At 33.0% G+C, this 17328-nt stretch overlaps 1 protein-coding gene across 3 annotated transcripts in view; it reads left to right on the forward strand.

The window, feature by feature from the left end:
• Positions 1 to 15379, forward strand: part of LOC117100693 (omega-amidase NIT2-like) — a 28757-nt gene extending 13378 nt beyond the window's left edge. For all 3 annotated transcript variants that reach the window (XM_033240480.1, XM_033240479.1, XM_033240478.1), the window contains 6 exons: positions 2725 to 2813; positions 4657 to 4750; positions 5603 to 5677; positions 10059 to 10137; positions 11877 to 11975; positions 12979 to 15379. In XM_033240480.1, coding sequence (XP_033096371.1) covers positions 2725 to 2813; positions 4657 to 4750; positions 5603 to 5677; positions 10059 to 10137; positions 11877 to 11975; positions 12979 to 13123 — 581 coding nt within the window. In that variant the 3' untranslated portion in view covers positions 13124 to 15379. The remainder of the gene's footprint in view (positions 1 to 2724; positions 2814 to 4656; positions 4751 to 5602; positions 5678 to 10058; positions 10138 to 11876; positions 11976 to 12978) is intronic.
• The last annotated feature ends 1949 nt before the right edge of the window (positions 15380 to 17328 follow it).

Here is a 17328-nt window from a genome sequence, read left to right on the forward strand (position 1 = left end):
TGTATAAGAGACAGATATAGGCCTATATAATATATATATAAACTTATATTTTGCCAATCTCTTTGTAAATCTATCTTGCTATTCTTTGTTGCACTCAATTTTAAGTTTTCCTAATGCTCAGGCTGCATATCTATAAACATGTATTTTTCTATTGACCTAATTACTAATTATTCGCACAATGCTCGTATACAGGCCTATGGATATATTGTATGTGACCTACATAATAATAAGCCCTACCTCTAAAAATGTGTATTAACAAACAGTACTCACCCTCGGCGTAGACGTTGGGTGTTGATGAACTTCAGTATTATGCCTATCACCAGCAGCTGATCCGGACATTTCCCCGGACATTTCCCCGGACATTTCCCCGGACATTGCCCCGGCCCCGGACGCAACAGACTCAAATCAAGATTCCTGAGGGCAGCGGCGTTCACTTAGAGATTTGCAGTACAGCAGATTCAATCAGTGATGGAGCCAGGATCTGCCCAACAGAGAGGCTAAAGGCCCTGACGGGGGGTGGTGAATAGTGGAGCGAATCGAGCCTCACTTGGCTGGGGGCCAGGGGGGCCACCTAGGGCCCCGGTGGGGGTCCAGGGGGATTCACCCCTTAGAAGCAACGGATATTTGATGAATTATGGGGAATTTTTATTACTTAATTGATAGGCATCAAGCTACTATAATATTACTTCATGTAGGCTATGTTTCCTAATGTCAAAATCAGCTTCCAAAACCAAAATATTTTGAATAAAACAAGAGACATAGAGTATGCAATGTAACCATCTAATTTTTTTCAAATCCTCTTTCTTCAAAGTGAAATTCAACATTTTGAAAATTTTGCACGAAATCTTTCAACCACGCTGTCAAGTTCGAGGTTGCCTTCCCCTATCGCGATGTATTCCAAGCATCATGAGGCTATCCATACGAGCATTTGTCAAAACAGAACGCAAATTATTTTTAATTAGTCTCATTGAGCTATTATTACACAAATAGTTCAATGAAAATAATTTGGTGGCTAATTACATGTAAAAATTTTTTTTTAAATTTGTTTATTCCCCGACAAAATTTACTCGTCTTCCCCGACTGGGAAGTGGGGGGAGGGGGGGCTCTGGCCCACCACTGGATTTAGTAATCTGCTGTATCCCTTGCTGTGCCATTTTCGATAAGTGATGGTCTGCGACCTGTAGACCACACACAATAGGCCCTAATTGTAACTTAACTGCACTGGTGAATATTTAGTACTTTGTAATTTGCATAACAAATTATTTATAAACCATGGCTTCCTACATTGTCATTATTTATATATAATGGCACTCGACCTCAACAGTTATTTATATAATTGGCAGTAAGAAACCATTATTTAGATATAATGACTTTGACACGGTAACATGTGTGCATTATATACATATAATGAGTTTGATTTTCAAGCATTATATACATATAATGGTTTTGCGACAACTATTATTTATATATAATGAAATGTAAAAGCAGTTATTTATATATAATGAGTTTGAAGTCAATTCGTTATTTATATTTAATGAAATCAGTGAACTTATTATATATAAATAATTGTAAGTTACTTTTCATTATTTATATATAATGATTTGTTATCTTTTCATTATTAATATATAATGGAATCAGTGAACTTATTATATATAAATAATTGTAAGTTACTTTTCATTATTTATATATAATGATGTGTTACCCTTTCCTTATTTATATATAATGAAACCAAACCTTATTATATATAAATAATGATTGGTTACTCTTTCATTATTTATATATAATGAAATCAGTAAACTAATTATATATAAATAATGAAAATGTTAACGCAACTATTTACATATAATCTGACGTAAATGCATTGTATAAAATGATAGGTGATCTATTCAATTATATGTTAAATAATGAATTATATATAAATAATTGTGTTAAATAATAAATTTACACTTGGCACCTCATATTTCCTAGCCGAAGATGTTCAGTGGACCGCAATTGTGTTTTTAATTTATTTTCGTGGTCCCCAACAAAATTTGCTGTTGGGCCATGTAGTGACCTGCTGACTGCAGTTTGCCTACGAGTGGTGTGGATAGGATAATCTTAGTGCATATAATGTAAAACTTTTTGAATAAACCGAATTAGCCACCAAACCTAAGCCCTTGGGTATAACATCAAAACAAGCTGCTTCAGTCGGTCTATTGGCCTTTACATCTGACTTGAATATTAACCATTTTTCAGGAAATGGTGGTTTTTTTTTTTTTGTTTTCTATGGTGTACTGAAAACCTGACTATAGTTGCTTAATATATACTGTAGGCCCTATTTACCATATTATCTGATAAATAGACTACCGTCCTGTGGCTAATGATGCTCTCACCATAAGCTCCTTCTAAGAATAGAATGACCTGTACAAAGCACAAGCTCCTGTAAACCAAACCCAGTACCGTTTCAAATTTAATCGTGCGGAAAATTTACTCATGAAGCAACATGAATTATCAATATTGCCTTATTATTAATATACAGGTTCAAAAATTTAGTATTTCCCTGCTAATAAATGATCATTATAAAGCTGGATCAAAATTTCAACATTTTTGTATCACTTTTAGTGATCATAAAAGGCACTAGTAATAATATTCTAAAAAGTTAAATGACAGATCTAATTTTAAATGATGCTAGAAAGGCATGACATGGAGGTCATTACAGGTATATTCTAATTTGTATCTCTACAGGATCTATACCAGAAAGGGAGAATGGTAAATTTTTCAACACTTGTATGGTGTTTAGTCCCGATGGCAGCCTACTCGGAAAATATCGAAAGGTATGTTAGGCCATGTAGAATAATTTTGTTCTTTACAGTAGGTCTAAAATAATTATTTGAGGTTCACAAACTTCCGATGTACTCAGATGTTAGAGTACACCCACCTTTAGACCCATCCTAAGTGGCCCCCTTCATATTTTATGCTCTATTAAAATACGTCTCATTAATCATGGCATCTATTTGGTTACAATCGTTTTTAGATTTTAATCCTAGATTTTAACGGCATACTGGAAGATCCCAGGTTTTGAAGGCAAACATCTTAACTACAGTAGTCCTAGAGTGAAATAGTAGGACATTGTGTATGATTTAAATTCTTCTTAAAAACTTTGAAATCTACTGAGGTTCAATGTGGAATTTGTTATGGTATATCCAGTGATTGGAGCCAGATTTTGGGATTCAAGGCGGGCTCCCATCACCTTAACCACTAAGCTGGCTAAAGTACAACTGACATCAAGTTGAAATTCACATCAATGATTTACCTGCAGTCATCTCAATATGGTTCAGTAGCACTAAGCGATGCTTGCTACACCTGTGGTTGTCGGATGACAGTGTTTCCTTGGTGGGCTATCATGAAAGAAAGCTGCACGCAGGGACAGTGCATGTTACAGGTGAAGCATTGAGTAATGAAGCGCTGCTTTCTAGTTCTTATGAATACCTTGAGCGTATTCAAATTATAGTACCGCTGGGGGTTTTAAGTTTGTGATTCTTTATTGAATTCTGGATGAATTTAAGATACAGTAAATTTGTATATGTGACCGGCTCTGGCAAAACCTACAATTTGTCGTAATTTATAATCTCCAACAAGCAACCAAAATGTCTGAGAAGCAGAATTTCGAACATTTTCAGCTTTTTGTAATTTATGAAGAAGATATTGAAGAACATTTCTGCAGAATATCACTAAATCTAACTGAAAAGTATATTGAAATTATTTTTTAAATACAAATCTAATAAACTACTAATTTTGGGAATCTTTGGAAGCTGTTTTCTCAAAACCTACAGGGGTGGTATCCAATTAATTTAACATTCATAATTTTACTGATACTCAACTAATTTCCATCAAATAAACACTGTTCTCTACTAACTTCAATGAGGTGATACAAGATACAAACAAATTTTATTTGTTCTCAACATACAAAGAAATTTTTGTTGTACAGCTTTTCAAATTGAAAAAAAAATTAACATTTAAAAAACATAAAATATCAAATTGCCAAGGACACACAGTGCACCATAAACAGCAATACAACAATTATGGCTGATAAATTTATAGTGTTTTAGAAAAAATATCAGTTGGTGTACAGAATCTTTACAAAGTGCAATTTTATGTTGTTTATTTTTACGATACACAAAACCCTCATATTGTTCAATCTTCTTACAGATTGTAAAGTTATTTGAGCATGAAATGAAATGAACACAATTCATCTCTGTGTGAGCTGTCATGACAGAACGAGCCTTGTTATACGCCAGGTCAATTTGATATATTCAAAGAAAAACATATAGAGTGATATTTTTGACAGAAATTGTGTTTTTTTATTTTAATAAAATTATGTATTTTTCGCGATACCAAATGTTTGTGTTTTAAGGCACATTTTGTAGAGCCCTTTTCCAGAAGTGATAGGAAAAACCAACACAAAATTTATCAGTTGTTTATCTTTAAAGGCGACTTTCTCTAAAGTATATGTTTTGAGATAAATGTAGTTCTACTGAACCAGGAACCTGATTCAAAGACCAAAGTGTCTAAATATATCAATAACTCATTCTCCATTTTCTGCTACAAAAAGACTCATTTTTTTTCGCAACAGTTCACATTATGCTATATATATATCATATTTTTTTTGTTTTTCAGATGCATCTGTTTGACATTAGTGTTCCTGGTAGGATAACATTTAAGGAGTCTGACGTACTTTCGGCTGGAAATAGCTTTTTAACGTTTGATACACGTAAGTTTTGACTACTACAGATTTAATCGTATTCTTTAATCGTGTGACCAGCATTTGGCCTCATTTTTAGCAGTTGCTGATTCTTAACTAATGCCTCGCATGATTTCATTTATTTTTTATTAGGTCATGTGGTAAAAGTATGCTGAATGATATTCATAATGTAATGTACGTACAATTAATTTAACAGTCTTTTAGCAGGTGGAGCAGTCGCTATATTGTATTCTGTTTAATTTATTTTTATGTATGCTTACTGTACTTTGCTATCAAATTCAAAGTAATTATTATTACTTATCATCATCATCATCATCGTCATCATCATCATTATAGTATTATTGTTAGTTATTATTGTTATTATTATTATCATTATTATTATTTTTATTATTATTATCATCATAATATAATTGTAATAGACTACCATACAGTATATCCGAGTTCACTATATCAGAAATCACAACAATTGAAATATATGTTAGTATTTATATTTTTTTTAAAGAGAGATGCAAACATTTTTAATGAGGATTTAAATATTTCAATTAAACCTCTTTGGTATTTTCGTTTTATACAACCCACTTTAGCAGGACTAATTTGCCACTGTGGGAAAAGGGGTGTGTCTACAACCCCTAGCCTCTATGCCCTGTCTTCCACCAGGGAGATAAATGGGTAAATGTCAGTGTACAGCACTGTGACTATGCTATTGTAACTTCTACATTATGGGATATTCCCAGCCCCCTCCCCAGTTCCTCCTGGAGAGCTGAATAATATTCCATGGATGCATTATCAGGATAATATAATAATTATTCAATATATTATTATTATAAATTTAATTAAAGTGCTATATTTTTTTGTTAACAGCTTTCTGTAGGGTTGGTGTAGGCATATGTTATGATATGCGCTTCCCCGAGATTGCACAGATCTATTGCAAACAAGGTAAGCTAATCCCGCATCGACTTGAACTCTGAATGACAAATTCTGCACTTAACTCATATAAAGCTCATCTACAACGCAAAATATAGCCCACGGCTGGAGAACAGTAATGAAATAATACAGCACTATTGAGACTCTACTTCTGTGTAGACATAAATTGAATTTACCTACAGGGCTTTACTCTTAACTAAAGTATTCAGAGAAAACATGATGGTTGGGCTATTCGTGATAAGTGAACCTTACCGGTAAATTTGTAGGTTGCGCCAAATATCGTTGACGTGGAATAACTACACAATTTCAGGCTCGAATGACGCAGGTTTCTGTATTTGTGAAACACAGTGGTTTACTATAAGCTTATAATGTATAATGATTATAAATAAGATTTGTGTAGTTCTCATATCAATTTCAGAGAATTGCTCAAGGTTATTATTATAACAGAGAACGAAAAATAGCTTGAAAAGTCCACCATATCATGGAGGGATAATATTATAACTAAACCATAAAATATCCAAAGAAAATTAGCAATCAAACTAAGATAGGAAAAATTATAATTTTAATCTGAGTTGAAAAAATAATTTGAAGAAAAAAAGAATTACTGTTTAATTTTGCATAATACAGTAGTTTTCATTTTGAAAAATACAATAATAAAATATTTTTCCTAATATCAATTAACAGAATCCTTGAATCAATACAGTATGCTTTGTTGACTTTGAACTTAGTTGAGGAACCTGAACTTGAAGAATTAATTGAGAGTAGAGCGTTTCTTTTCATAAATTCTTAAATTGGCTGGTAATGAATTTAAGGATTTTTTTTGTAGTAAAATTTCTGTAAGTGAATATCAGTTGATAAATCTTGAAAAATCCTCAGTCATTTTGAAAACATGCTTTTATTTAAAATGGTCAAATAAGTATATCTCTTTAAAATCAGACATGGATAAAAATAATACGTTTTTACTGCTCTTTATTTTTGGAATAGTCCCTTAAATTGTCCGGAAATAAATGTAATGATTTTTTGTTGTAAATAAATGTCTGTAAATCAGTGTCTGTTGATGATTCTGAAAAATCCTCAAAAAAAATGAATGAAGAAATATATAAATTCTTCTCTAAAAATATTTTTAAAAAGTCATCAACATATTAAATCAGACACAAAGCTGCCAACTGTTTGTTACTCATTTATGAGTTTTTGATTATATCCCTAAATTGGCTGGGAATCAATTTAATGATTTCTCTTGTAAAATGTCTGTAATTCAGCGTCTGTTGATAATTCTGGAAAATCCTAAAGAGATCAATAAAAAATGTATAACTACTTTTTAAAAAGATCATATAAAGTTACAGTATCAACTTAGAATCAGACACAGATATAAACTATCAAAGGTTTGTTGCTCATTTATGAGGCAGAAAATCTATGTATTAAGGATTTCTCGTGTAAAATGTCTGTGAATCAGTGTCTGTTGATAATTCTGGAAAATCCTCAATAAAAAATATATAAATGCTTCTTTTAAAATATCGCATAAGTTATCAACTTAAATTTGTATTATATAAAGTGTTTGATGCTCATTTATAAGTTTTTGATATATCATTATGTTGTCTGGTATTCGATTTCATGATTTCTGTTATAGAATGTCAGTAAATCTGTGTCTTTGGGTAAATCTAGAAAATCCGCAAAAGTCATTGAAGTCACATTAAACATCAAAAAGTTATGAACTATTAAATAAGACAAAGATAAAGAAATTTGGATTTTGCTTCTCCTTAATGTTTTCTTTTTCGATAGATCCATTAATTGGCTTGATATCACCATAAGGATTTCTGTAGTAAAATTAGTATATTTTGTTTCAATTTGGAAAAATCCTTAGAATGCTCTTTTAAAAACATTAAAGTTTTATTTATAAGGGATGCACAACATTAACTTTCTAATATAAGGACAAAAATCTAATTGATATTTTTTTTAATTCAACTTATAATTCAAAGTTAAATTTATGTAAATTAATAATTAAATAACTGTGTAGTGTGTAGTGTTTTTTTCTTGTATTTTATATAATTGAAATCTTCGGAATACATATTTTAATTTAATTTTTAAATACTGTACTATTTACTTGTTTTTTCCGATAATGTATGCTATGTTCTAATAGATTACAATAATGATGAATGTTAAATTATATATAAAGAATTTTAATAAACCCTTAAACTGGTGGGTAAGGTATTTTCATAGTAAAACATCTGTAAAATCATTTGTTGTATTAAAACAAATGATTATCTAGAAAAACATGAAAAGAACATAACAAAACGTAAATCTGCTTGTTTAAAAAGTTCTATTATAATTTGTCAACTTTCCAAGAAATACATTTTAAAATAATTGTTGATGATTTTCAGATGCAAAAGCCATTTCAGAAGACGAAAGTCCTAAATTAGTTAGCAGCCATTTTAATGGTCTATGCAAAAAAAAATTTAAAGTGTATTAATTTTATGTCTGTATTTGCTAAAGAAAATAATTTTCCTTGGAAAAAATGACAATTGATAACTAATATATATCAATAGATAAAATTATCTACATAAGACGTCTAGGCGAGTCAGTTAAAGGAAAAAAAGTATGAGACTGAGATCGAACCAGGATTTTAATGGCAGCAACTCTCCAATTTCAATTTGTAGATTTTGCGATACAGTGAAGTACTGCGTGTAAATCCGTCCATCTATATTAACAGTGGCAAATTGTATGACATACGGTACATAATTAATTAATAGCTGTTGGTTGTTAATGTTAGTCGAATTTAAGTCAATGAACCGGGATTAAATTCAATGGTGCCGTATTGATTGTTCACACTTACATTGATACCCTATGGGAATTCGCAAACTTGAAGGTTCTTCGTTTCACACGCTTAATTGTTTGATTAAAATTGTTTTGTTTTCATTTTCTCTGCATGCTTTCTGCTTATCATATAAATTGTTAGTTTTGTGCATCGATACAAGGTTTGAGATTTGAGGTTATTTTTAGAAACAACATCATGGTACTCCTGAGATTTGCCTAAAAAGTCCTAAAGTCAATTTAAATTAATTGCATCTGGCATGGTGTAGATAAAAAAAAAATTTCAATAGTGATAATGTTAAGGATATGCATATTGAGAAGGATGTATGTATGTTAATTCATTCAAGTTCAGCATAATATTAATAATGAAGACAATAATATTTTTAAGTTGGCTAGTAGGACCAAACATGTTTAAAGCAAGTATGCAAAGACAGTCTGCCAAAGAAAAAAATAGAAAGGAAACCACTTACTTATACTTCATTAAAACCAATAATGAATGCTTATTGAAAAAAAAAAAAAAAAACAGATTTGTCATAGATACTTTTGTAAACACATCTATAAACCAAGACCAAGATCTAGATTATACTTGCCCCCACAGTATACCTTACAAATAAGTATATTCAGTAGTACAGTATATCAAATATCGGTGTACTGTATCTCTCCCCCCCTCCCCGATACCCTACAATATACTTTAAATTGACTTGTGGTAGGTACTGAAACACCAGCCCCTCCCCCATGTAGCTCTTCCTTTTTTAACCTCCACGCATTTAATTTTTAATACAACAATTTGACATGGATGTATACCATTTGCCGCTTTGAAGGAACAGATGCATTGTGTTCCCACATTCTTCAGTTCAAGGATTCAAATTCTTAATCATTTTTGGGCATCACTGGGCAATTCATGTTTGTATTTCTCTACCCGCATGGACGCCTTTAACATTCAGTGTATTGATATGAGCACAGTATACTTCTACCATAGCTATAAATAGCTGTAGGCACATATAAATACTGATCATCAAGGGACAGATGAAGATAATGTATATTCAATGATCAGGCATTTGAATGTCAGAAGTATTGATTGGAATGTATTTTCGTGGTTAAAGGTCACTGCATTCCAAACTTCAAAGTTCAGGGTCCAAATCCTATTAAACACAATATTTCTTGTTTTATGTCCATATATAGTCAAGATGTCATTTCATCATGACCATATTTACACCACAGCGTGCGCAATGGATCGTTTTTAATGACGATCACTTCAGACTTCTGTTTGCTGAGTATTTCCTCATTAAGATATTTTTTTCTCTTTATGCTTTAATTATTTTTTTTTTCATAACTATAACCACAAGCATTTTTAGTATCATTTTCTTGTTTTCTTTCTAAAAATCAGTGGAAATTGTTTGAAGAAAAAAAATTCATGTTCAAGAAGATAAAAATATTAATTTGCTAACCCCTTCACCTTCTCCCCTCTTTCCCCCCCCCCCCAATTTCAAGACTCCTAGATACACCATCGCCAAAAATAAAATTAATTTTAAACTTCAGATTTAACTGAAATAAAAATGTTTTCGATGTTTTTTTCTTATTTCAGGCTGTGGATTGCTGCTGTACCCTGGTGCTTTCAACATGACCACTGGCCCAGCCCATTGGGAGATTTTACAGAAGGCAAGGTACATTAAACAGATCCGTAGTTCAACTAACTTTTCAAAACTATACAAGATTTAAAACAATAGTTTTCTACTTTCTTTATGATCCATCCTGAAAAAGCAAACTATCTGGGGACTATTTAGAATATGAGTATGGTGTCTCCGAAAAATGGCAGATGTGAGTCCGTAATTGATTCTACCTTTCGTTCTTTATTAGAGCATTTTCTTGAAAATGTTCTAATAAAGAACGAAACATAGAATCAATTATGCCTCAATATCTGTCATTTTTTGGAGTCACCATACTCATATTCTATTTGCGAATAATCAGTGGATCCTTTGGTTTTTTGGGACTATTTGCTCTTTAAATAATTATTTTTTTTATGGTGCTTGTGGAGTGGCGGTCTGGTCATAGGACCCTGAAAATGTCTGATTTATCAGGATGTAATTTAGCGAGTCGAAAGGCAGAGCGGTAAATGCAGTGGTGGCGCAATCCAACAGCCATCATATCAACGGTGGTTTGAACAGCACACTCGTCTGTGTTCCATGTGGTAGAACAAGACTTCTCGGATAAGGACTACGACCGAGGCCCAGTGTACACAGTTGGCACGTGTGCACTTTATAAAGAACCCAGTACATCCTTCGAGAAAAGTAGGGGGTGTGCTGTTCCACTTAGCCCCTGTCGTGGACAGACGAAAGTGCGCCTCTTGGTAGCTGATTGGACATGATTTGACCCTTAGGGAAGAAGAAAGTTGTTGAATGATTTCATCCATGCCTGTGTTAATTACAGCCTAGTTGCAGCTACAATGCACAGGTTATCTTTCTACCTATGGAGCAGAGAGAAAATAGGAAAGAAATATCATAGATTACTACTAATGTCTGTCTGATTTTTTTTTTTTTAATGTTGAAATTTTGAAGCAACAGTATTATTATTATTATGTGTATTAAATTGATTTTAAATATAAAACTAAATTTCAATCAAAACAAAACTGATCTAAAAAAAGATTATATTCTCAACTATGCGTTTTTTAATTTTTTTTTTTTTTTTATTGTGTTTCTCTTTGAGACAAACATTTATTAAATGAAATTGTTTACCAGCTATCCTAAATAAATAAAATAAAATATTCATATGTTAATTAGTAGGGAAAATATACTGTTTTCTCTTTTTTGATAGATTTATTCGGTGTAAAATACCAAGGTTAACCCACAAGGTCTGTCCTTCTGGTGGTATTAGGCAAGCCATGACATACACCCATACTCTTTTCCGAAGAGTATACTGCATTCATGCACATTGGCTATAATGTACATGGGACCAATGGCTTAAATATCTCATCCGAAAGATGATGCAATATCATAACTTGTATTTCAGTCCTCCATCTGAAAAACAAGGAGCGCAGCGATGGACAATTAACCAGGGACCTGAGATCTGCATGGTTTAGCACGCACGCAGTGGCTACAGTACCACCAGTTTAGATGACTGAGCTAAGCTGCTCTATCTCTTATGAATACAGTATATCATTATCATATAATCTTTTGATTTATATATATGATATCATCATATATGATTTTCAGTTGAAAGCTAACAGTTTAATAAAGTAATACATTTATTGACTTTTATTTCTCATACTTATAAACTGAACACACAGACTGTACCTTTAAAAATGTATGGTTGATAAATTATTAATTGACAAAGAGTATAAATTCAGTATTTTATCACCATTACGCACATTGCATGTTCAATTATTAAATGTTTGTTTTTCTATCAGGGCGCTGGATAATCAGATGTATGTTTCTGCCATTTCACCTGCCCGTGATGAAAGTGCTTCCTACGTTGCCTGGGGACACAGCACAGTGGTAAATCCTTGGTGAGTCGTCTCTACTTTACAATTATACAAGCATGTTTGGGATTTACATGGTCATGTATATGGCAAAGACAAGTCAAAACAATTACCCCTCGCAAGAAATGGATTTTTAGTTGGGTTAAAAAGTAAAATGAAAGTTATGAAATAGTTTTAAAAAATCATTTAAATCTGACATTTCGTTACAAATTTACGGAAGTTTAAACACACATTTATTTAAAGGACTCAAAGAGAAATCAGCCTTCAAAGTTTAATTCGAATGAAGAATTTTCTCAAGCGGAGACATTCATCAAATAATAACAACATCCCATGATGTATATATATATATAGTTATATAGTTTAGTTTTTAGTGCAATAACAAAGATTTAAAAAATGTTGATATTCCAACATGTTTGCATGATTTGTGAGGAGTGACTTTTTTGGCAATCTTTGCCACATTAAAAGCCCTATGCAGACTATTAAATGAAATTTAACATGTGACATGCCTAAATATGGTCATGATGACATCACATCACATCATCACGTCATCTTCATCTTTGACCTTTTCACCCCAATATTTAATCACCTCTTATAGACCAATTGAAATAGCCTAATATGAAATCAAAACGCTTTATAATAATTGCAATATTGTTAGTCAAGTCAAACGTTTCATTATGACAGCCAAATTAGGGAGCTTTGATTGCATGATGGTAGGACGTAGAACGTAGAACGTAATGACGTCACTAAAAGTCATCTGCGCATGCAAAAATGTTAAGGTCTCCTCGTCGAGTTGATTCTGGAACGCAATTGGCCAAATCTACGTATGAAACGTAGAACGCCAGGTAGGACAGTCATGGATAAGTGATTCCATACTAGTGCCACGTCGTTGCACAAATCGGAAGCTCCTTAGTAACTGAGAAACTAATTTTGACTTTCACCTCCGACCTTTTCACCCCAAAATTTGATCAACCCTTTATAGACCAGTAGAAATAGCCTAATTTATTTGATAATTTGTGTTCTTTTTGAATAGGGGTGAAGTAGTTGCTAAGGCCGGTCACATGGAGGACACTATTTATGCTGACCTGGACATCAGGTACCTGGAAGATGTCCGACAACAGGTACCAGTCCAGTTCCAAAAACGAACTGATGTTTATAAGCTCAGTGAAGCAGTTTGACGCCTGCCAATAAATGTCTACAGATGCTACACTTTTACAGTATGGAAAGAAAAGACGAAAGCATGCAAAATTCATAAAGAAGGATGCCATGGGAATATAACAGCAAAGTTACTAGCTATTAAAATAGGTTTGGAAGTTGATATATGTGGTATCATGGACAAGAAGAGATAATTGAGGGATGCATTTATGTAACAAATGTCAGGTTTATTGGACATTGTAGAGTGAGATATCGTGGATTTGTTTCTGGCAAAAAAATGATCATAATGTATTAAACTTGATTTGAGTGTATTCTGCACTGTGCAGTAATCCAAAACTTAATATTTAGGTATTGGGAATTTTGTATTTTTCAATTATATCATGAATAATAATGAAACAACTCAGGGTTTATTTATATTTTAATCACTTGAAAAATCAATCACTTATCAAATCTGTGGGATATATTTTCTAATAGGTTGTTGAATATTTTGGCCAAAGGCTAGATAGATGCTTTGACATCGCCCCACAAGCCAACCTACTGGGTAGAGAAACCAGGCTAGGCCTACTCATAACCATCATTTTAATTTTACTAGTAGTGTTTCTGTTGGTAGTGAGTTCAGTGAGTAAGAACGAGTGATGCTCCCTGAAACTTTTGGATTTATTTCCAAAGGAGTGGACAAAGTACTGTACTTCATTGCAGAAATAGGACATGTTAACAGACAAAATTGATAAGGATAAGTATCACCAAAAGTTGGGTGTCTGTAGCAGAATGTTACGTTTTTTTTTGGTTGTAGGCCAGATTGTTGAAATCCAGTTTGCCGAATGCCAGATTGCTGAGACCACTTTTTGCAGAATCATAGTTTGCCGAGTACCAGTTTACCGACTTAAAAACAATGAATCGCAGTTGCTGAAATCCAGTTATTACACAAATAATTCAAAATAGTAGTGTGCTGTGCTTTTGTACAAAATTCAGCAAACAGTGTTTGACTAAACTGGGATTTCATGTTTTCGGTGAACTGGATTTCTGGAACTGGAACTGGGTTTCGGTAAAGTGGCCATAAACTCGGCAAACCGGGCTTCAGCAAACTTGATTTCAACCAACTGGTCAGATCTACTTTTTTATACCTCTCTCCAATTAGAAATAAATCCTGTTTTGGGATTTAGAGGGTTTATCCCAGATATCAACAAAGATGACTTGTATTCTCAATTTTGTTTCTTTGTATTCTGTTATCCGGTTTAGTTGAGTTGATATAAAATAAATCAAAACAAAATCAAATCAAACATAAAACTTTCGCAAGGGCTTTAAAATTATTTTTAAATGGCAAAAATTCATTTTGGTTTTATTTCTTTCATGAGGTAGCTTGGCACACACACACACACACATTTTCTGAGTAATAATTAAAATGAAATTTTTTATTTAACTTGACATTGCTATTTAATTGTTTCTAGGATATAATATAGGAAATATTATGATGTAGATCAGAATTTTAGAAGTTAAAATAAACCGGGAAAACCATGTGTCATTGGTTGCTTCTTTCCTCTAGGTGTCTCAATTGCATATAGTGAATGGAAGATGGGGATAGGTAAACCTCATCATCAAGATTATTGAATCCCCCAGGGTCGTATACTTTGTGCTCTAAAAAATCTTAATTGAATTGCAGTAAGGACTTGGGGATATGTAACACAATCCGCTTAGCATCAGGTTTTAAGCTGTAGTGTAATAGAACCGACAGCTTTCTCATGCTCTTGCCATTGATATTCTCATAGGCTTTCATTACTGACAAATGTAGGCCTGGGGTGGAAACAGGATTTTAAAATGCACGAGAGGCACAAGGGGAAGTGTTAAGTTGTAGTTATATTGGCAGGTTTAACGCTAACTGACAAAAAAATGAGAGGCATGTTCTTAATGCCAAATAGTTCCAGGGGTTGGCGAAAGTGGCGTTTGGATCCGCCCTTGGTTCTCCGCGAGGCTGTGCTACCCTACAATTGCGTTTTAGGAAAACATGGACATATAATGCAAGTTAGGATTTTATTTCAAACTTCCAGCACTGTCGTTCCTTGAACTGTACTACCGCTTGTTAACATTTTAAACGAGTACATGCCTAAATGATTTAAAAGATGGAAGAACACGAAGGAGGAGGGTCGATGAATGTAGACTTCTATGTGATGACCTATGTATTTCATTATTTTGGGTGTATATACTGCACTCATTTGTTTCACCATAGACATTCAGAAATACCGTTGATTAAAAAATATATCTTGGTTTCAATTTGAACACAATTAATTGTCTGTTAACCTCATTCATGTATTTGAAATCAGTTATTCAAGCACACTATTGTATCTATATTTTGTATTCCAGCCAATTTTAAGGTCTATTCTTTGCACACACAATCAAGGTTGGTGATTATGGGTTTTTAGACGAACTGGAGTTGCATCTTGCGGATTTCCCTTGAAGTTCTAAGATTAAAATATAAGTTGATTTCTTTATTTTCAATTATGAAAGAACTTCACTAATACATAAATATGATATTTGTATTGGTTCATCTCAGCATGTAAAATACAATGTGGAAATTTGTAATTCCATTGGCTTACAAACACTAAAATGAGACGAAACCACCTATGAAAGTATAAAACAAAACATTAAAGGAGAATAAGTTACTGTACATGTATAAGAGGTAGCTAGGCCTGTATACTAGAATTTAAAAATTGAAAACAAAAAATGAAACATTGATAAAAATTCTGATAATAGTACTATTTTAGAATGATATATTTATTAAACATATGGACGAGATTGTAACGCTGTTTTACAATAATAGGTCCTGCAAGAAGGCTACCACAATAATACTACTGTATATACAATATCAAAAAGAAGACTACATAAAAAATCACTAACAAGAAACATCATTAATTGACAAGAAGAATAAATCAGCAATCAATATAAATCTAGGAAACTATAGATAATAAAAATATTGAGGGATGTTAAAGTGATAATTAGTGTTTCTGCAAGTTATAATTAATTTTTACAAAAACATCTTTGATTCGTTAACCTATAATTTTGTTCATCAGAACAAGGAAGTAGCAGTTTGCATATGTTCGATACGGTAATAAAATGCAGAAATGTGATAAATAAGATACACATACTGTTTGCTCGAGCTCCGAGATATTCTGGTCAAACCTCTGCTGTTTGAATGAAAGAGTGCTTGCGTACAGTGGTTAATTATGCGAGTACATCTGAAGAGGATCTGTCCACAATAAATTTTCAGTTTTGTAGTGTCTATTAGCAAAAAAGGGGTAAAATAACGTTTTTCAAAATACTGTAGTGCTTTGAGTATTTAATAAATTAAGACTAAGTCCTTCGATCCCCGCAGCATCGCCGTGTGGTGGGTAATCAGTTGGGCAGTACAACCATGGACCTATTAATAAGACCTTATTAATAGATCCATGGTACAACCATGGAGAAAATGTATAACCTGTTCTCCAACGGTTCTGCATCCATTAACCATAATGAAAAGTCGCAAACTTGGACTGGGACTTAACTCGCATATTTAACACTGTCATCAAAAATTTGGTCCGGGGTAAAAATCGGTCTGGCGGACTGATTTTGGCCTCATATACTTGCCAAATGTAGTGAGTCCACATAGGCCAAAATCAGTCCGCTGAAATTTACTTTGCTGCACAGCACACTTGGAAATCTTACGTCCGCAATATATAGTTTGACGAAAGAACAATTCCTAAGCTTTTACAGACATGCATATGCTTATGCTAGCCAATCACAATGATGTCCCTATAGCTGAAGCCTGAATTTGCAAACATCACCCTATATAAGAGATCGGCATGTACAGTATTTGGGTTTAGTTGATAGTATAGCCTTCGCGGTTTTGAACATTGGAATATAAGGAAAAAACTAAAAATTATACACGGATATATATTACCGGTAGTTGTTGTCTTTTTATTAGTTTTACAGTATATTTGCTATGAACAATTACATACATTGACATAAAAATCAGTCAATCAAATCGTAGCATTGTGTTACAATGTTCCCGACGGTTATTTGGACCTGTTCAACCATGAAGCCTTCGTGGTCTAATGGTTATGACGCTCGTCTTGACAGCGAGAGGTCGCAGGTTCGAGTCCCGCCAGAGGCATTTTATTACACAATTTCTTTATTCATTTATTTACAGGGCTACATTCGTTGAGAGCTATGCTACACGATGTATTTATACACATCT

The sequence above is a fragment of the Anneissia japonica genome, unplaced genomic scaffold (assembly GCF_011630105.1).
Source record: "Anneissia japonica isolate Jap-2015-1 unplaced genomic scaffold, ASM1163010v1 scaffold288077_len231462_cov166, whole genome shotgun sequence".
In the NCBI taxonomy this organism is placed as follows: Eukaryota; Metazoa; Echinodermata; class Crinoidea; order Comatulida; family Comatulidae; genus Anneissia; species Anneissia japonica.